At 44.6% G+C, this 20,539-nt stretch overlaps 1 protein-coding gene across 1 annotated transcript in view; it reads left to right on the forward strand.

Moving 5' to 3' along the window:
- SPATA20 (spermatogenesis associated 20) overlaps nt 1-20,539 on the forward strand; it is a 66,063-nt gene that overhangs the window by 27,415 nt on the left and 18,109 nt on the right. Inside the window, 8 exon segments of the mRNA XM_042451490.1 lie at nt 2,536-2,748; nt 7,932-8,124; nt 9,201-9,369; nt 12,599-12,636; nt 12,639-12,780; nt 12,782-12,804; nt 15,525-15,724; nt 16,533-16,613. Of these exon segments, the coding sequence (XP_042307424.1) occupies nt 2,536-2,748; nt 7,932-8,124; nt 9,201-9,369; nt 12,599-12,636; nt 12,639-12,780; nt 12,782-12,804; nt 15,525-15,724; nt 16,533-16,613 (1,059 nt within the window).

Genomic DNA, 20,539 nt, shown 5'->3' on the forward strand with positions numbered 1-20,539 from the left:
GCGATGAGTCAAGGAGCACCCCCAGACTGTGAACAGAGCCCCTCATGGGGAGCGTGACCCCGTTCAGGACAGGTGGACAAATATCCATCCCTGGCCCCAGGGAACCTATCACGAGTACTTCTGTTTTCTCTGGATTCAAGCTGAGTTTGTTTTACCTCATCCAGCCCATTACCGACTCCAGGCAGGCATTAAGAGGAGAGATGCCATCTCTGGTCACTGCATCAGTCGGGGACACAGAGAAGACTATTTGGGTGTCATCAGCGTACTGATAACACCGCGCCCCGTGCCTCCGGATGATCTCTCCCAGCGGCTTCATGTAAATGTTAAATAGCATGGGGGATAAAATCGCTCCCTGAGGGACCCCAGATGTAAGGGCCCTCTTATCGGAGCAACAGTCCCCCAGCTGCACCAACTGGAATCTACCGAGAGGTAGGAACGGAGTTCTTTGCTGCACTAATTGCCACTCCGTAGGCCCTCAAGAGGGACTCTAGGAGTGCCTTGTCAGATAAGTGCTGATGTCTTCGCCATTTGCGCTCTAGTCGTTGCACAGCCCGCTTCCTTTCCCTGAGATCTCCCGTATACCAGGGCTTTTTATTGGAAGCAGGCCGGAAAGGACACTTGGGAGCGATACTGTGTATAGCCCTGGAGAGATCAGTGTCCCAGATGTTAGTCAGGGCATCAACAGCATCGCCGTCAGTTCCAACCATATACCCCTCTAGGGCTTCTTGGAACCTTTTGGGTTCCATCAGTCTTCGAGGGTGGACCATCCTAATAGGTCTGCCACCCCCGGGAGGGATATGGGTGGATGCCTTGAATTCAGCCTCGACCAAGAAATGGTCCGTCCATGACAGGGCAGAAATATTAGTAACCTCTGCCCACGGAGTCTCCATGTCCATACAAAAGACGACATCGAGCGTATTACCAGCAGAATGCGTAGGCCCTGAAACCAGTTGGGACAGGCCCATGGCAGTCATGGTAACCATGAACTCCCGAGCTGCACCAGATGGACCATGGCTGGCCTCGAAGGGGATGTTGAGACCCCAACACAAAGAGCCTAGGGGTCTCCAACACCAGCTCCGAGACCAGCTGTGTCAGCTCGGCTAGGGAGTCTGTTAGCGCATGGGGTGGCCTGTAGACCAACAGAATCACCAGACTGTCCTTGGCCTTCAGGGTCAGGTAAATACACTTGATAAAGTTCAGTTGTTGGACATGGTTCCTGGTCAAGGAAAGGGTGTTCTTATGGATCAAGGCAACACCTCCCCCCGTCCACCTAACCTGATCTGGTCCTTGACTGAGTACCCGGCAGGAAGGGCCTGAGCCCACACAGCTTCACTCTCAGGCCCAAGCCAGGTCTCAGTAATGCAAGCCAGGTCACAGTTCTTATCCTCCAGTAGATCATAGATTATGTGGGTCTTATTCTTTACAGACCTGGCATTGCACAGGAGCATTGTGGTATGGTTGGACTGACCCTCAGGTCTCTTTGGCTAGGAGAGTGGAAGGAAGGGGAGATAGATATTACACATCGATCTTGCCTTCCCTTCTGATGAGTATCCACTCTCCTACCGCTATATCTCCCCCTGCCCCACACTACTCCAATAGGAGCCCCACTTAACACAGCCACACCTCCCGTCCCCTCCCCAAGCAAAGCACAACCCATGTCCACACAATCTCCTCCTGACAATGCAACCGAACAGCACACTCTCTCCTCCTAACGAGGAGGGCAACCTTCCCTAGCACAGTACCCAGGAAAAAAACCGCGCTTCTCCCGGTGATAGGTGGCGTAGTGCTGGCGCCTTCCTCCGGGGGCCAGGTGAGCCGGCTTTATAGGAGGCCACTCTCACCGGCCTCCCTCCCTTTGGAGACGCCGCACAAGGCGGCAACAGGCAGGGCAGCAGTCCTTTCCCCTCGCTCTCCCGGTGTTGGGGGGCATAGTGCTGGCGTCTTCCTTTGGGGGCCAGGTGAGCCGGCTTTATAGGAGGCCGCTCTCACCGGCCTCCCTACCTTTGGAGACGCCGCACAAAGCGGCAACAGGCAGGGCAGAAGTCCTTTCCCCTCGCTCTCCCAGTGTTGGGGGGGCGTAGTGCTGGTTAGCCTTAAAGTTGCACACAATAATAATAACATTAAAATTTGTCATTCAAAAAATAATGGGCTAGAAGCAGTTTGCCTCCCCACAGGGCTGTGATTCTCTTTGGGTGGTTTGGTGGCCTGTGAGAATCATTAAATGCAGAACCCTTTTTATTTACTGGAAGTTTCTCTCACTGCTGTTTTGGCTGCTATATATTTTAATAAACATGGTTCTTAGCCAGCCTCTCCAAACTTTCCTTGGAAACCTCAAAGGCTTTGGCTGTCCAGGACAAACTCATCCCACCAAAACAAATACTTTGGAATGTGAATTGTCAAGCCAGATTCCAAGGCTCATGATCATGGCCATGATTAGACTTTCTCCCTGTTTTGTCAATTTTCTGTTTATGTTGGGGGGATGGACTGGTGCACTTCATAAGGGGTATATATTAATAGTGCTGCCTTTGTTTTCAGTCTGGGGGGTTCTACAGTGCAGAGGATGCAGATTCCTACCCCACTGCCCAGTCAGAGGAGAAGCAAGAGGGGGCATTCTGTGTGTGGACAGCTGAGGAGATCCGGCGGCACCTGCCAGACCTCATTGAAGGGAATCCTGAGAAAAAAACTGTGGCAGATGTCCTCATGCACCACTATGGGGTTAAAGAAGATGGCAATGTGAATCCAATGAAGGTGCTGTTGATGGGAAGATGCAGTCAGGGTGGCAGAGATGGGGCAATAATTCCCAATTCTTTTTACCAATGCTGTTATAGGTGTTGTTCAGTGACATTTGTGGTTGAAAGAGGATTGCCGTGATCCATGTCAGAGTAGTTCTCTTGGGAGAATGAGCATTCTGTCTGACTGCAAGCTGAATAGTCTTGAGAAAGATAACCAATCAGAGAAAGTATAGCCCTAAGTTCTGAGTGCAAATGGGAAAGGGATGTGGACCAGCTTGATCCTCATGAGCTCTACAGAAGTAAAAAAAAAAAAAACCAACCCGACAACATCTGGGCACCAGCATTAAAGGAAGTACAGCATGCTGCTGAGGAACAAGTGCTTCCAAGTGTTTACTCAACTCTTGGCGAAGCACATGACAAGCCAGGCCCTCTCCTGGAGAAACTCGCTTCTACTCATCCCTAATCTCTCTCTCTCTCTCTCTCTCTCTCTCTCTCTCTCACACACACACACACACACACTTGTGTGCCTCCCAGAATGGGATTTCCTCAGAAATATTGCCTCAACAATTAGACATATAAATTACATATTAACCTTCCAGTGACCAAAATCCAATAGATATAGATGAGGAAAATCACATGCTGTGATAAAGAGATGTCTTTCACCATTTGGGTGAACCCCTTTTCTAAAAAGTGTTAAACGTATTGTCTAATTTGACCCCTAGAATTCAAAGTTCCCTACCAGCTGTCTCCATAGCCATAATCTGCTCACTTCTAGCAACAACCAGAAGATATAGTGTGATGCAGTAGCTTGTTTAATTATGTGGGATAACAGAGAAAAATACAACATTACATGGCCATTTCAAGTAATTCTTTGTCTCTTATGCATGTACCTCTGTTTTAAACATTTGATTATATTAGTAGTTGGATCCTATATAACATAACATCATTTCATATGAAGACATGATTAATTAATCACTATAATAGATATTCACACATATTTATCAGGACTTGCATTTCATTCATCCTGTCCTGTCTTGGAATGCAAGCTACCTAGAGCACCTCTGGCCCCAGACTCTCAGTAACTCCTAGACAAAGATTTAGGAAGAGGCTTCTGAACAGGGCCTGGTTAGTGGTCTCGCTGTACAGTCGGCCCTCAGTATCCGTGGACTTGCCAACCGTGGATTCAACCATCCATGAATGGCAAGTCCACATTGTCCCCAGTGGTTCACATGGCTATGTCGCCATTAGGCACAGCCCCCGCTGTCCCCATTGGCGGCATGTGTACATGGCTGTGCTGCCATTATGGACAATGAGTCCCGTTGTCTCTAATAGAGCCACTGGGAACAATGAGGGCTGTCCTCAATGGCAACACGGCCACATGCATGCGCTGCCATTGAAGTCCCATTGTCCCTAATGGTGGTGTGGCCACGTACCATTGGGGATAACAGAACTCGAGCATCTGTGGATTTTGGTACCCATGGGAGGGGGGTCAGAATAGATCCCCTGTGGATACCAAGGGCCGACTATCTACAATCTGCATTTTGATTCTTTTGCTTGCTCTTTTCCAGTTCTCTTTTAGTCCTGCCTAACTTCATTGCATTTAACTTTCCTCCTTGTTCTATTATTTCACCCATATCTTCATTTGTCCCAGAGGGTGGCATATATGTCAACTATGTGACCATCTGTTTCATGCCTTACATACACACGAATGTGCCTTCATGCCAATTGTTGCTACCACATATACTCAACTGTAAGTTGAGAAATTTATGCCCCAAACTGGACTCCCAAAATCATGGATCAACTTATATATGGGACAATATGGTAATACTGCTTATAAAGTTCCTAAAAGAAATGCCCACCTTTGTAGCCAGGGATCTTTAAAGAGCTCCCCACTTGAGTCCTGTGTGCGCGCTCCTCTGTATGTGTGTGTGTTATCCCTCAGTAGCCAAAGCTAACAAACGGTGAGGCAAGGGAGAGAGAGAGAGAGGGAGAGAAAGTGTGTGTGCCTAGGTTTGTACCCTGTTTTTCAAGTTATGAGCCTTGGGGCTTTTTCACACGGGGAAAATTGGAAGGTTAAACTGGTTACAATGCAAGGTCATCCAGAGCATTAGGAACAATTTCATAATTGCTTTTCAGATGATGCTGTGCACAAACTGGTCAGAATCCAGACAGAAAGTGAGATGAATGAGGGAATAATCATTTCTGCAAATAATCATGTGTTTTCATGTCCAGTTCATTCACGAATTTGCTCTCTTCACGTAATAGCAGCCGTCTGAAAATGATGTCCTGCATTCTCCCTTTTCTCAGATTTCCCAGGGTACCTTGCTGTGCCAAGGAGAGGGAGACAGCGTTCTTAAAGGGACATACATATATACACACACTCCTCTTTCCCTCGTGCAGCTGGTCTCCTCCTCCTCCTGCAGCAGCAGGGAACAGCTAGTGGGAGAGCAAGAGGGAGGACGTTTTGGAAATCCTGTACAGGGGGAAATGGAGGATATGTCCTAGAAACGGAGGGCATCTTGGAGGTTCAGCCCTCCATGAAACCAGGAAGGTTTATGGACCAGCCACCTCCTCTTTCTCTCTAGTGTGTGTGTATATTTGTGTTTGTGTGTGTTTCTATGGGAATTTGCAAAGAGAAATCTCAGCTTGCCTTCTTCTGAAACAGCTTCTGGGGCAAAGAGGATTTTCCTCCCTGGTTTCCCTTCCCTCTCTGGAGTATGTGTGTGTGTAAATTACTATTTGGAGCATGAGCAAAAAGTTATTTCCAAGCTAGCGACAGGATTTGTCCTCATCCGTCTGAAACCCAAATTAGTTTTTGACACACTTTCTTGGCTAAGTAATGTGTTTTTAACTCCTTGTTGTGCTCTATGTGTGATAAGCATTAATGAATTTGTTTACTTTTCTGGGATACCAACACTTTAACCATTTTCAGGATGGAAGCACATAGGTCCCCGTGTGAAAAAGTACTTGGAAACGCTTTTGGTAAAGGGAATAGAGAGAGAGAGGTTTGCACCCCGATTTGTAACCTATGAGCCTGGGAAATTCTGGTGGTAGTGGGGTAGAGTGTGTGTGTGTGTGTGTGCCAAGGTTTGTTTCCCCATTTTCCATGCTGAGACTGGGAGAGGTCCAGAAAGTGAGAAGGACTAAGGGAAGTGGTGCTTTGTTTCCCCCTTTAGATCCTTTGTTACATGCCCCAGTGTTTGACCCTTGACTTACCCATCGGTAATACCAAAATCCATGATTTTGGCCCCAAAACTGCCCTCGACTTATACATGAGGTCGGCTTATACATGAGTATATATGGTATATCGCATCTCATGAATTGCATAGGGTTTTTCAGGGAAGGAATACTCAGAGGTGGCTTGTCATTGCCTACCTCTGAAATATAGCCTATGGTATTTGTTGGTGGTCTCACATCCAAGAATGGGCTTGATTGTGCTTAGGTTCCAAGGTTAGACAGGATTTGGTGCCTTCAAGGTATTGAGGCCTTAGAATAATTCATGTACTTCATGATGAGAAAAGATACACAGCCAGGGGCTAATGACACCTGATGGTGGCAGTGCCACAGAAGCAGACTGTATATACTCGTGTATAAGTCTAGAAATTTTTTTCAAAAAATTGACCCCTCAAAAACTGGGCTGACTTATCCATGGGTCAATGTAAGTAGTGTATTTTAACTCTTCTTCTCTGAGTAGAGTGGCAAAAGGTAAGAACTTAGTTCTTCCTGGGAGCACTCAAAAGAAGCACCAACCCCCTCTATTCTTTCCACTTGATGCTGCTTTTGGCCTTTTTGAATGCTTGGGTGGGAAAATGGCGGTGGTGGCACCTCTTTGTTGCTTCCCCTCAAAGGAATGCCAAGAGGAACTGGGCTTAGAAGGATCTGAATAAGACATTTCTGTATGAAGACAGTAAATTTCGTCCTTTACATCCTTTGTTACATGCCTCTATGTTTTATGCTCAATTTAGCCACGAGTCATCAAAATCCATAATTTTTGGCCCAAGACTTCTCCTCGACTTAGACATGAGGTCGACTTATATTTGGTATTCTCATTCTACAAATGTTCTTCTTGTCTTGGAATGCCCATTTTCTCAGTGTATGAGCTGTTGAGAGTAAAAAGTTGGGACACTTGTAATTTAAGCCCAAGTGGTAGGGGAAAAATGCAAAGCGTATTGACACTGCCAAAAGAAGTGGACTAATCAGCTGAGAAGGAGCCACATTTTCTCAGCAAAATATGTTTTGCTGTTTGAACACTGGGAGGGTGTAAGGTCCTCAGAATGGAAACATTTATTTCTGGGAAGCTGACTGGAACCTGCACAATGAATGACAGAGAACAGTTGTTTGTTATGCTCCAGTCTGGAAAGGGTAGTTCAAAGCAAGTCTTTGAAGGAGAACAGAAGATCTTTTGTGTTTAACCAGTGCTGTTCTCTAGCTGGTGGAAGGAATGGCTTGTTGTCAAATGGTGCTGACTGCTCATCAGATGACGCACGTCCCAACTCTGCTCCCAGGGCGCCATGATGCCATGCGCCGCTCCATATGGTGCGCAGCATCATGATGCTCCTCCAGCGCTGTGTCCATACAATACAACACCAAAGGAGTGCCGTATAGCCGTGGCAACGCGGCTACGGCATCCTTTTAAGGGCACAAAAAGGAGCCACTTTTTGTGGCTCCTTTTTGCACCCTTGAAAGGCTGGATTGAGACCGCAGCATGAGGTTGCTGCGGCCCCAATCTGGTGTGAAAAGGAGTGGATACAGACCGCCTCTTTGGGGCGGTCTGTTGGGCCCCAGAGTCACTATTTACAGGGCCCAGAGGAATTGCTTTCTTCCTATAAGATCATGACAGTATTGTGTGGAGTGAGTAAGAGCAGTACCCTCCAACCTCAAGTGCAGAGCCAAGCTTTTAACTTTCACCTTCAACAGTGGAACCACTTCTCTCTGTATTCCCTTTGTCTCTGTGCCTAGTAGCTTCCTTTCTTCTGTCACTTTCATCAAAATGTTTAAAGCAGGGAAGACAGATCTTTTATAATATCCTATTTTAGGGATTATTTTCCTGCTGGGCTGAATACCAGTTAATTAAAAGCAATCTCAATGTGTATGTATATACATGTATATGTGTATGTATGTATTTGGGTCCTTAGAAGGATGATGGCACAAGTCTGGCTTAGATGATGATTGTTATCTGATGTTGGCTTTTGGTTTCAGGACCCTCATAATGAGCTAAAAGGAAAAAATGTCCTGATTGTTCAGTATTCCCTGGAACTTACAGCTGCCCGGTTTGGACTTGAGCTGGAACAGCTGAAGACAATGCTAGTTGAAAGCAGGGAGCAGCTGTATAAAGTGCGGGTCCAGCGGCCACAGCCTCATCTGGACACCAAGATGCTGGCCTCCTGGAATGGTGAGCCCCTCTTGTTGGTTCTGTCACTGAGCTCAGTGATATGAATTGATCTGTGCATTGGGCAGGCACATGGAAGTGGCACAATGTCTTGCCTTAGTTGTTCTGCCATGATGCAGGGAACAGACATGTTATATCAGGCTGTGTAGGTCTATCAACCTGTTCTCAAATCTACTTCTCTGATGTTGGAGGAATACATTCTGATGTGATCAAAATTATTTCTCTGCATTTCCCTGCCCCCTGGTATGTTTTTTTGTCTCTCCTGATTGCAGCATTAGAGCAAAACACACCAGACAAGCACTTTTAAAATTGCTTTCTGTTATCGAGTCAGCAGGGGGCAGCAACACCTTTCTGCTGTTCTGTTAACAGATGTTTTGAACAGCTCTTCCTTCACCCATGTAGCCCTTGCTTTGCTGTGGTTTTCCACTTTATATAAAGGTATAGAGGGCACAGTCCTCTCTCTTATGAATGAAGATGCCTAAACAAATAATGGAAAGTAGTAGACAAACATACACATTGGTCTTGAAAATATAAGTAGTGAGGGCTTTCATAATTCATGGGGTTTCTTTCTTCTGTTTGATCTGCAAGAGAGTGCTTATCTTTAAAATACAGCGGGAGAAAATAGAGTTAAAAACTATGAAGACATTTTGACTGTTTGTCTTTGGCTAAAGGCAAAATGTTTTGCCCAGTGTTAACTTCTCAGGAATGTACATACCATTGGCCTGTGTCCCCTGCTGCAAGTGAAGTGCTTGCTCCCTCTTCTGTCTCCCAAATTTCTGATTAGGGTTTTCAGGGTGGTAGATTAACAGTAGGTGCAATTATTGTACACCCAGTGGTAAGTTACTGCTTCACAAATAAGTCTTCTGTGTTTGATCTACCACAGGTAAATTTTGAAAGCTTTTCACTTTTTAATGAGGAAGTAGCTTAGGCCAACGAGACAGTTAGGATCTCTCAGTGCCCTTGGCCTGTCTGTTGCTTTTGCTGAACATCAGGAGAGGCAAGTTTCTCACGGAATATTCTGAGGCTGCAAATTCCAGCTGAGTCCTTTATGGTGCTTTGTTTTTCTCCTTCTCTTTTAGGGCTGATGATCTCTGGCTTTGCTCAGAGTGGAGCCATCTTGGGCAAGGAAGAGTACATTGACCGGGCTGGGTGTGCGGCTGATTTCTTGCGGAACCACATGTTTAATGTCAGCAGTGGAAAGTTGCTCAGAAGCTGCTACCGGGGCCAAGGGAACTCAGTGGACAAGAGGTATGTGGCCAGCAATCCTAGGCCAGCCCATGTAAGCGGAAGAAAAGATGGCTGGGTCTTGAGAGGAGAAAGGGAGCATGGCTCTGTGGTAGAGCACCTGCTGCACGTTCAGAAGACCCCAGACTCTGTCTCTAGCATGTCCCTCTAAAACATTCAAGTAACAGATGGCAGGAAAGATCCTGCTCTGCCTGAAACCCTGGAGAGTAGCCCTGTCTGAGCACGTCCATCTTGGAAGGCCTGGCGTAAGCCAGTGGCACTGTGACTGTGTTTCCATGGTCCTGTCAGAGGAGAGTTGGGAATGTTGGAGTTTTTCCAAGAGGGGAAAAGCTTTTAAGCTAGGTTGGAGAATCTTTGGCTCTTCGGCACCTTTGGTCTACAACTCTTAATTGTAATATAGCTAGTGGTCAAGAACTGTGAGAGCTTTGGTCCAGAACCTCTGGAGGGCTGAGACATCTCTACCTTTGCTTTAATGTTTTGTGGGCCGATTCAAATATTAACCAGACAAAACATCTTGTGGCAGTACCTCAGTTCTCTGTGCAACACACTGTTTTACTTTTCTGAGGCGTCATTCACATGCTGTTGTTTTTAGCATATGATCTCACACATTCTGGATTCGTTGTTCATACTATGGAATGATGTGCATCTCTGCAAGTTTGGTTGCTCACACGTGTCAGCAATCAAATAAAGATGGTGTCAATGATGTGAATGTATTCGAAGCACATTCAAGCCATGCAGGGTTTTATCTCAGTTTATCCTGGGTCTATTTGCATTGGTTATTCACACAGCCGAGAATCTGAATCTTTTAGAAAAACCTTGGAAGAAAACCTGACACTGATTATCCCAGGTTAAATGGGTTTTTTTGGCAGTCCCCCAAACTTAATCGGATTCATTCTAAATGCATGTGAACAAAAAAGATTCAACCCAGATTCTACCTTAATTATTTTTACCATCTGAATCACCCCTAAGACCCATTTTCTGTTTTTCATGTGGCTTTTGTTTCTCTTATTGGGCTCTTTCTCTTCCTCCCCACATCTGCCATATCCCCATCCTGATAAAGAAAGGATGTTTACAACTCAGTCTGCAAGTTATGTGGGTGTTGCCTAGATCTGAATATGAAATTGATACTGGTAGTCTGATGTTTTTTTGTCAGATGGTTCAAAATCCATGGCTGTGTCCTTTTAATCTCAAGGAACAGGTTTTACATTCCACTGTTATAGTGAGAAAATTCCCACTGGTGGAATGATGTGGCATTGCCATTTAAGCAGAGGAGCCTGTGACTTTCGTGGTAGTTTGTAGAACTTGTGTTTCTGCACTAGCTTATACACCTACCCCTCTGAGTGACTGAACAGCCTGTAAAAAAGTATATATTTATGTTTACTAATAACAATACTCTTATTAAGAATAATAAATACATAAATAAACCATTTTAACTAGATAGTATTCCTGCTTAATTGTTCAAAGTGTTGCAAGTGCATAACCTGATGTTCCTTTATAAGGACCTCAAAGTAGGCCAGCACAATCAGGTCCATATTAGTCAGCAAACTGAAACTGAAATGTATTCCTTTAGGTCTCCCTGTAAGTTCATGGTTGAGGCTATGTTGCAGGTGCAGTGACTTTTAGGCTGAAAAACCATTACATGGAACCAACTTGTAGTGATAGAAGCAATTAAATACAGAGTGTGAATTCTGTTGGAACATGTTATGTGTAATATGACAGGTTTATACTGAATGGAGTTAGAAGACACACACACATAACACACACAGCAGTTGATTGGCAATGTGAGCATGCATACAAAAGGTGTGTGCAGTGCTTTCCATCGCTGAGATGTGCAAGCATTTGCGAGGGAGAGGCTTGCTGTTCCTCTTGGCTTTCTGGGAGCTTAACAGCTGCTCACCTGACATTTGGCTGGCTTTGCATATATAATAAACTGATGTCAAGCCTGACAACAGAAGCTGGGGACTAACCCTTCTCTTACTTACTGCTTCCAAAGTCTGCTCTGCTCTTGAGCAAACACAAATTAAGCCTGTGTCAATAGAGATTAAGGCAATCAGAACAAGAGGACAATTTGCCTGGCTACTATTATTCTGACAGCCGCTCCCTCCATACCTCCTCTTGCATGTCAGGCTGAACTTTGCTTAAGTAGCTGGCAAATTGAGATGGGGCAGAAATGACAAGAAAAGAGGAAGTAAGTAGTGTATAGGAGGAGGCAGGTGTGTGATGGTGACTATGTTCAAACTAATTTACATGTGCATTTTCAATGCTACAGTGCTAGCTTGCTCCCTGGCAATTGTTTCACTCGCTGTCGGTATGGTCACAGGAGTTGGGGGGGGGGAGGTGTTGAAGTTCTGTTGGTAAGTTGCTGTGTCCTGAGAGTAGACAGATAAATGGAAGCTTCTGCCTGGGCAAAGGGGGGTGCCTCCTCATTGTCTCCTAGGAAGGTAGATGCCTCTGTGATGTATTCCAGAATTACCCATGCTTCCTCCCAAGCATCCTCCTGGGGAAACAATAAACTCTTCCATTAACTATCCATTATAAAATATCATAGGTTGCTTTCCTGTTACAGTTTTTCAAGCAGGCAAATACTGCTATTACGTGTTCAGCAGTAATTTAAAAACACAACTGCTACATATTCAGTAGTGGTGTCTGGTGCTGATGATGGTAAATTCACAGCTACAAGCCCATTGTGTTGCAATCCCCAGCTACAAGCCCATTGTCAAAAGGAAGAAGGAATGTGTTGAGGGAGACAGACTGAGTCAAAATAGTTACCCTGAGGGCCAAGGAAATGGATGCTTTGAGTCATTATCAAAGATATCTCCTTCTGTGTTGTTGGGCTTTACGTTTATATAGGCCTGTTCCAGACAGCCAAAATAAAGCTGCTTCGAGTCACAGTGGAGGTATGGTGTTTCAATGTTGCATGCGTCCTAAGAGTCAGAAGTCACACCAAAGCCACGCTCCAGTCTAGGGCTGGAGCGTGGCTTGGTGCGACTTCTGGACCTTAGGACACATGCATCATTGAAACACCATACCTCCAGTGTGACTCGAAGCAGCTTATTTGGCTGTCTGGAACAGGCATAGTCAATACTGAAGGTCCTCCTCTTGGAATAAGTGAACATAGCATGTGAGTATCCAGTTATTTGTGATACAGATAATATATAATCAAAGGCAGAGGCAATTGGTCACAAAACATATTTTGTGATGATGTTTTCTTCTATCTTGTGGCTCTCTGCAGTTCTGTTCCGCTCCACGGCTTCCTGGAGGACTAGGTCTTTTAATCCAAGCCCTCTTTGACCTTTATGAGGCCTCGCTGAACCGAGTTGGTTTAGAGTGGGCTGTGCAGCTGCAGCACAAGCAAGATGAGCTCTTCTGGGACCCAAAGGGGTTTGCCTATTTCTCCAACGAAGCTGCCGACCCTCATTGCTCCTCGTAGGAAAGATGGTATGGTGTCCCCAGAGACAGTAGTGCCTGCAGTCCCATCCTGGATGATGAGACAATCTTAGCAACAAAACAAAGGAGCTGTTTTGGTGCAGTGGTTATTTCTGCTTTTGGTATACGCAGAATTCTGCACAAAAAATTATGATAGCAAGGAAAGTGGAATTGAGTCATGTGTGCTTTACATGTGAGACTTGAAAGGATCCATGAATTCTGCATAAGGAAGCTGTGGGCATCCTCCAGACCTAGTCTGAACATAAACTTTTGGATTTCTTAAGAGCTCAGCTCAAAGGAGGCAACTTTTGAGAGCCCTCTCAGGAGGCACCTCCTTCTCCCCCCCTCTGCTGCTGCACTCGTTGCCTATGAACCTTTGTAAGGAGAGGTTATCTTGAAGCTGGGCTGCTGACAGCACAGAGAGATGGTTCATTGTTTTCCAAATCCCCAAATCCTTGAATGGGCTCAGGAAATTCACGGGCAGAGTCCAGTTTTGAGGGGAAATAGCCATCCATGGCAAGTTCATTTCAAGGAGAACTCAGGGAGTTTGTCTCAGAAGCGCTCTGCTTGTCTAGGAAAAAATATCTCTTGAGATTACAAATAGCTAATAGTCTACCATTCCTTTTTAGACAGAAGGACTTGGCAACTATTGCTAGCTAATATTTTACTCCACAGGGAATGAAGTGGGGTGCTTAAAAATTCTGCAATAGCTACCTCATTTTTCTGCAACTGCATACTGTTTGTTAAACCAGTCATCCCTGTTGTAATAAATGTGTCTGGCATGTGCTCTTTTCTCTGATTTTTCATGGTGCGAGGAGCCCGCCAGCAAAGTTATCATTGATGATTAGCGTTGAAATGAACTTAATTTATTCCTCCATCAGTTTGTGCTTTCTGTTTCAATTTGGCAGATTTTGTATGCTTGCCCCTCTTTTAAAAGAGCATTTTATGGACAGGTTATGAGCCAGTCCTAGTTTGCCAGTCTTGCTCTTTGATGGGAGAATTGAATAGGTTTTTATTAATCACTGACAAGAGAACAATAACATGAAATGTGGTGACAGCTAAATGAAAAAAAAATGTCGAAAAGTTCTTGTGTGAATTATTCTGTGTGTGGAAAAAAAGGACAGAAGGAATTTTTCTCCTTGTTTGACATGCCTACTGATGGGTGTTGAAGACTTATTCTCCTCCCCCCCCACCCCCGTCAGCACCTTGGTAATCAGAGCCAGCATGTGTAATGGTTGATTCTTGACGTAGGACTAGGAGATCAAGATGCAATGGCTTCGGGGTAATGCAGATTGCCTAAGGTCATCCTCTCTCAGCTTTAGAGAAAGATAATGACAACCTTGTTCTGAACAAATATTGCCCAGAAAACCCTAGGATGGGGTTGTCATAAGTCAGAGTCATCCTGGTACCCTTCCTGAAGGAGGTGTCTCTATAGCCCCACATCATGCTAAGCTTGGCTACCCCCTTCAAAGAGAATCATGGGCATATCAGACTTGGAGTATGGTTTGGCCCAATGGATATGAACCAGGAGAACATCTCTTTTGGCTTGAAGTAAACCTGACACACATACAGAAGCAGCAGACAATGCTGATTGTTCAGCACAATTGTTCTTACTCATACATTTGTTGCACCCATTGCACTTTTATGTTACATTAGCATATTCACAATTTACAGATTGTCAGTGTTTGGCACTGAGTGAAATGATTTGATATGCATAGTATATATGTATACATGGTGGTGAGAATCAGAGCCCATCTAGCGACTGAATTAGTTTCTTGCAGGTTACATAAAGATTGAACAGGTAACCAGGGAGCCACTGATTATAGCAGTGAAGAGGGACACATGAGGCAATAGAATTCAGATTTCAAGTTCTACTCATGAGTAAGCTTCACTGAATTCAATGAGACTAGAGCTTAGTAATAATGTTTGACAAGTAATGTAATTGGCTGTAACTTGGTTCTTTTTTCTTTTGTAAAGAGATGCCACCTCACAAAAGTAATAAGTGGGAAGAATATCACCCCCCCTTTTTTTGTCTGACTCCTTAATTGCATTTGGAATGTTTCAGCTGTTTTGCCATTATCAATCCAAAATTTTTTTCTCCTGTGTCCAAGTACTGAGTAACTAAACATTTTCCCCCTGAGACTGTTACCAAATTACAGGATGGGTGGGTGTGCATGTCCAAATGAGTTGCAGAAGAAATTATTCTTTAAAAAGTAATATTTGGACTTATACCAAAGTACCTTGGAAGCTTAGCCTTAGTATTTAGGTATGATGGGGGTTTGGTGGGATGTGCATTACTTGCAAGGCTCAAAGCCTTAAGCTAAAAATCCATTGGCCATCAATAGCCACGGGGTAATCCTTAGTAAACAATGGGCTATGTTATCATAAGATATAATGATGGTTTCTAACTAAGACAGCTTTAAATGGAGATCAGACAAATTCATGGAAAATAAGGCTATCAGTGGTTAAGGTTGCTATATGCCACCTGCAGTACTGGGGCGACAATACCTGTGAGTACCATTTACTATGGAACATGAGTAGGAAGATGCTATTGCACTTACCCTGCTTGTGGCTTTCCCAGAAACATTTGGCTGGCTACTGTGTGAACATATTGCTGAATCACATAGGCCTGTCCAGCATGACCCATCTTACCTTGTACCTTACAGTGTGGGAATTTTGCCAAGGGAAAGCTAAGCTTCCTTAGGTAGCTGACTTGTTTTCCTTAATTTTAGATCAAGATGGTGCAGAGCCTAGCCCCAACTCTATTGCTGTCAGTAACTTGCTCCGGGCAGCCAGCTACACTGGCCACAAAGAATGGGTGAAGAAAGCTGGGCAGATTCTGGCTGCATTCTCAGAGAGGCTAGTGAAGATTCCTGTGGTCCTCCCTGAGATGGCTCGAGCCACAGCTGCTTTTCACCAGACCCTCAAACAGGTATTGTTGTGGGCTGGAAAAAGTTCAATACTCTTTAACATGGGGCACTTTGAGAAACTGACCTGTTAGCACAGTCTATGAAATGATATGTGCTTCCACCTGCAGAATGGTTTGGCCAGAAATTTGTTAAGCCATTTCTTTGGTCAGACTTGATCTTGCAGCCTAGAATGTTTCTTTCTGAATGGACTGAGTGAGGAGAGTGGAAAGGAAATCTGTCCATTGACTGCTGTCAGGATGCAGCCCCACTTAAAGTTCAGAAGCTAGATTTTTCCTTGGAAGAAGAGCAAGATCAACCCCTCCTCCAGTGTACATGATAGCAGCCCTGAGGAGCTGCAAAAGTTGCCTGGATTCCTGTTGAATTCTCAGGGCTTCAGTCAGAAGCCCAGCACCTCAAGAGTAGAGGTCACTGTGAATTATTATTATTATTATTATTAACCTTTATTTATGAAGCGCTGTAAATTTACACAGCGCTGTACATGCAATCTTTTTAGTTAGACGGTTCCCTGCCCTCAGGCTTACAATCTAAAAAGACATGACACAGAAGGAGAAGGGAGTGGTGGAGGGATTCATGTCTCAGTGTTGATGTGTTCCCACATGCTCCTGGGCATTCAGGATCACTACTTTGTGGCGAGCACAATGAGACAGTCTACATCAGGGAATGAAGACAGAGTGCTTTTCCTCTCCTTATGAACTCAAGATGTAGTTGTGTTTTGCTGATCTGTCTCCACTGAGGGCTTTTCTGGCTGCTTTTTTTCCACTTTAGGGAACATTCAAAGCACATCCTTAATTCTGTTTTATTCCTGGGCAGGTTGTTATCTGTGGTGACCCAACAGGAGAAGACACCAGAGAGCTGCTACACTGTTATTATTCTACATATACTCCGCACAGGGTAAGAACTGCACACAAGCATCTGCCTTCTCCCTCATTCAGTTGGCATTCTGGGCCTTGGTTGGAGATTGGTGAGTAGGTGACTTTCGGAAAGTCAAGGGCAGCAAAAAAGAAGTCCCAGAAGGACCACGTTGTTTAATGAGCAGGAAATAGGAGAGAGCTGTAGCTCAGTCAAGTCTGTTGTGTAAATGAAAGATGTTGAGAAGTGGAGGGATCCAAGAGGATGCCAGCCATGCTCAAGATGTTGGTCTTTTGTTTAAATTTCATTTTGAAAAGGGATAGTTCTTATGGAAATGGTACGACCAATGAAATTTAGAGATGCAGGTTAATAAAAGAGCTGAAGGTGAGGTGGAGACCCCAGAGACAAACAGGACAGGCTTGTAGGCGTATGTCTGATTCCATCTTAGCATTTTTAGGATATGCTATGTCTGCTTCCTTGACTAGTTTTGGGCTTTTTGACAGCTTTCTTTATATTGATGAGTTACCAAAGACATAGGAGATTGTGGTTGGACAGTGATACAGAGGTCTGGTTGCCTAGGTTGAAAACTAGAAGAGAAGCGGTTAACCAATGCACTCCCATTAATTGTGGTTTCTTTGCCAGTGTGCCAGCCTATGCCTCTGCAGACCTGTATATGAGATTGGAAGGCTTTCTGACCATGGCCCTCCTCAGTATTTGCAAGTTGTTGATTGCTTTACCAAAGTGACCTGCTTAGAGTGACATTCTTCTACTCTTTTTGTTAAAACCCAATCTCTCTTCTATGCTGCTGCAAAATCTTCACCAAAATTCTGCAGGGCAAATTCCAAGACCATAAGCTGCCAACCTGGGCAGCTTGTGGCTCTCCATTATTTGAAATAAGCTCTGCTGTATTAAGTGTGGCTTACTCTCAAGCAAGGGTATGGCTAGGTTAGTTATGAAATAACTACCGTATATACTCAACTATAAGTTGAGAAATTTATGCCCCAAAATGGACTCCAAAATCAAGGATTGACTTATGTACGGGGCAATAGGTTACTACTTTTGATAAAGTTCATTAAAAAAGTGCCCACCTTCCTCTGTAGCCAGGTAAACAGCTCCTTGTTTGAGTCCTGGCCAGCAGTCTCTCTCCTCTCTCCGCGAGTGTGTGTGTGCGTGAGATCCTTCAGCCTTCCCTCACAGCTGGAGCTAACAAGCAGCTGGTGAGGGAAGAGACGCAGAGAGAGAGAGCATGCCCAGGCTTGTACCCCGTTTTGAAAGCCATGAGCCTGGAAATGTTGGGGCTAAAGGCAGGGAGAAAGCAAGGTTGGTGTCCTTTTTTTTGCAAGCCATGAGTGGAAATGCTGGGGTTAAAGGCAGGGAGAAAGCAAGGCTGGTGTCCTTTTTTTTGCAAGCCATGAGTGGCAATGCTGGGGTTAAAGGCAGGGAGAAAGCAAGGCTGGTGCCCCTTTTTTTGCAAGCCATGAGCCTGGAAATGCTGATGCAAAGAGGTGTGTGTGTGTATGTGTATGTGTATGTATGCACCCAGACTTGTTTCCCCATGCTGATACTGTGACTCTTGAGAGAGGTTCAAAGAGGGAGATGTAGAGAGGGAAGTGGTGCTTTGTTTCCCCCTTTAGATCTTTTGTAACATGCCCTCAACTTATCCACAGGTCATATCAAAATCCATGATTTTGGCCTCAAAAACTGCCCTCGACTTATACACGAGGTCGACTTATACATGAGTATATACGGTATATTTCTTCCACCAGAGTTGAGTTTCTGGTGGCAATGATGGGAAAGGAATTGAGATTGTGAAGGCAGAGGGGAGCACTGGACTGGAGAAATTTGATTTGTTAGCCAAGTCGAAATGTGCATGGCATGTGCTGTGGCTGTTTCTGGCAGGATGCTGGAGGAAATGAGCAAATGCTACAACAGCTTCAGAACTCTGGGAAAGTGGTTGCCGGGATGAGGAAGGGTGCACAATATATTGATTTTTACCTGATTTTGGATAGGGCATAGGGGTGTAGTGCCTAGGACAGCTGTGTTCCTCCCAGCCTTTGATTTCCCCCTGATTTTGTTGCACTCCTCACACTTGAGGAAGATTTTCACTTCCTAGGTAATCTCTTCCAGCTTGATACCCTCTTCACTCTCTGAGGTAAAGGCTGCAGTCCCTTGTGTGATGGTGCTGCACTTTATAGCAACCACAGTCTCAGGAGCATTGCCCTTTGCTTCTCTTTGCAGGAAAGAATATGTTCCAGCCTTTCTCACTCTAGAGAATGTCTGTTTTAAGATGAATCTCCCAATACTCATCTTCCCCAAATGTGAGTGCATGTGGGGTGCAAGTGGTGGGATCATTAGGTGGAAGTGATCATGTTCTCCTGGAGTTTGTTATACACTGGAAAGGAGAAGCCGGGCATAGTCAGACACACATTCTAGACTTTAGGAGAGCTGATTTCAGTAAATTTAGAGAAATACTGGGGGTGATCCCATGGTCAGGAATACTAAAAGAGAAGGGAGTTCGGGAAGGATGGGAGTTTCTCAAAAGGGAGATACTGAAGGCACAAGTTCAAACAGTTCCAGTGAGGAAGAAAAATGGGAGGATGGATGACTAAGGAACTTTCAACTGAGCTAAGTTTTAAATGGAACATGTATAAGAAATGGAAAAATGGGGACATCACCAAAGGGGAATTCAAACAAATAGCTAGCCTGTGTAGGGATAACGTCAGAAAAGCTAAAGTGCAGAATGAACTCAGACTTGCTAGAGAGGTTAAGAACAATAAAAAGGGCTTTTTTGGATATGTCCGCAGCAAAAGGAATAAAGAAGGAAATGGTAGGGCCGTTGTGTGGAGAAGATGGCAAAATGCTAACAGAAGACAGAGAAAAGGCAGAGTTACTCAATACCCTCTTTCCTGTTCTCAGAAAAGGAAAAGAGTGCTCAACCTGAGGATAATGGAGCAGAGGACAGAATAGGGGAATTTCAGCACAGAATAAGCAAAGAGATAGTACAGGAATACCTTGTTAATCTAAACAAATATAAGTCTCCAAGACCAGATGAACTACATCCAAGAATATTAAAAGAACTGGCAAATGTAATATCGAAGCCATTGGCAATAATCTTTGAAACCTCCTGGAGAACAGGAGAAGTCTCAGCAGACAAAAAGGGTAAAAAAGAGGATCCCAACAATTATCGTCCAGTTAGTCTGACATCAATACCAGGAAAGATTCTGGAGCAGATCGCTAAACAGAGAGTGTGTGAACATTTAGAAGGCAATTCCATAATCACAAAGAGTCAACATGGGTTTCAGAGAAACAAGTCATGCTAGACAAATCTTATCTCTTTCTTTGATAAAATTACCAGCTTGGTAGATGAAGGGAATGCTGTGGATATAGTATATCTTGATTTCAGTAAGGCCTTTGATAAGGTTTCCCATCACATTCTTGCAAACAAGCTTGTAAAATGTGGGCTAGACAAGGCAACTGTTACATGGATTTGTAATTGTTTTCCAGCTGAACCCAAAGGGTGCTCAACGATGGCTCCTCTTCATCCTGGAGAGAAGTGACCAGTGGGGTCCCACAGGGCTCTGTCCTGGCCCCAGTGCTATTCAACATCTTTATCAATGACTTGGAGGATGACAAAATTGGAGGCATTCTTATCAAATTTGCAGATGACACCAAATTAGGAGGAATAGCTAATACTCCAGAGGGCAGGATCAAAATTCAAAATGACCTGAATAGACTAGAAACCTGGGCTAGAGCTAACAAAATGAAATTCAACAGGGAGAAATGTAAGGTACTGCACTTAGGGCGGAAAAATGAAATGCACAGATATAGGATGGGGACACCTGGCTGAACGAGACTACGTGTGAAAGGGATCTGGGAGTCCAAGTAGACCACAAGTTGAACATGAGTCAACAGTGTGATGCGGCAGCTAAAAAGACCAATGCAATTTTAGGCTGCATCAATAAAAGTAT

This window comes from Sceloporus undulatus, chromosome 2 (assembly GCF_019175285.1).
Source record: "Sceloporus undulatus isolate JIND9_A2432 ecotype Alabama chromosome 2, SceUnd_v1.1, whole genome shotgun sequence".
NCBI classification, from domain to species: domain Eukaryota; kingdom Metazoa; phylum Chordata; class Lepidosauria; order Squamata; family Phrynosomatidae; genus Sceloporus; species Sceloporus undulatus.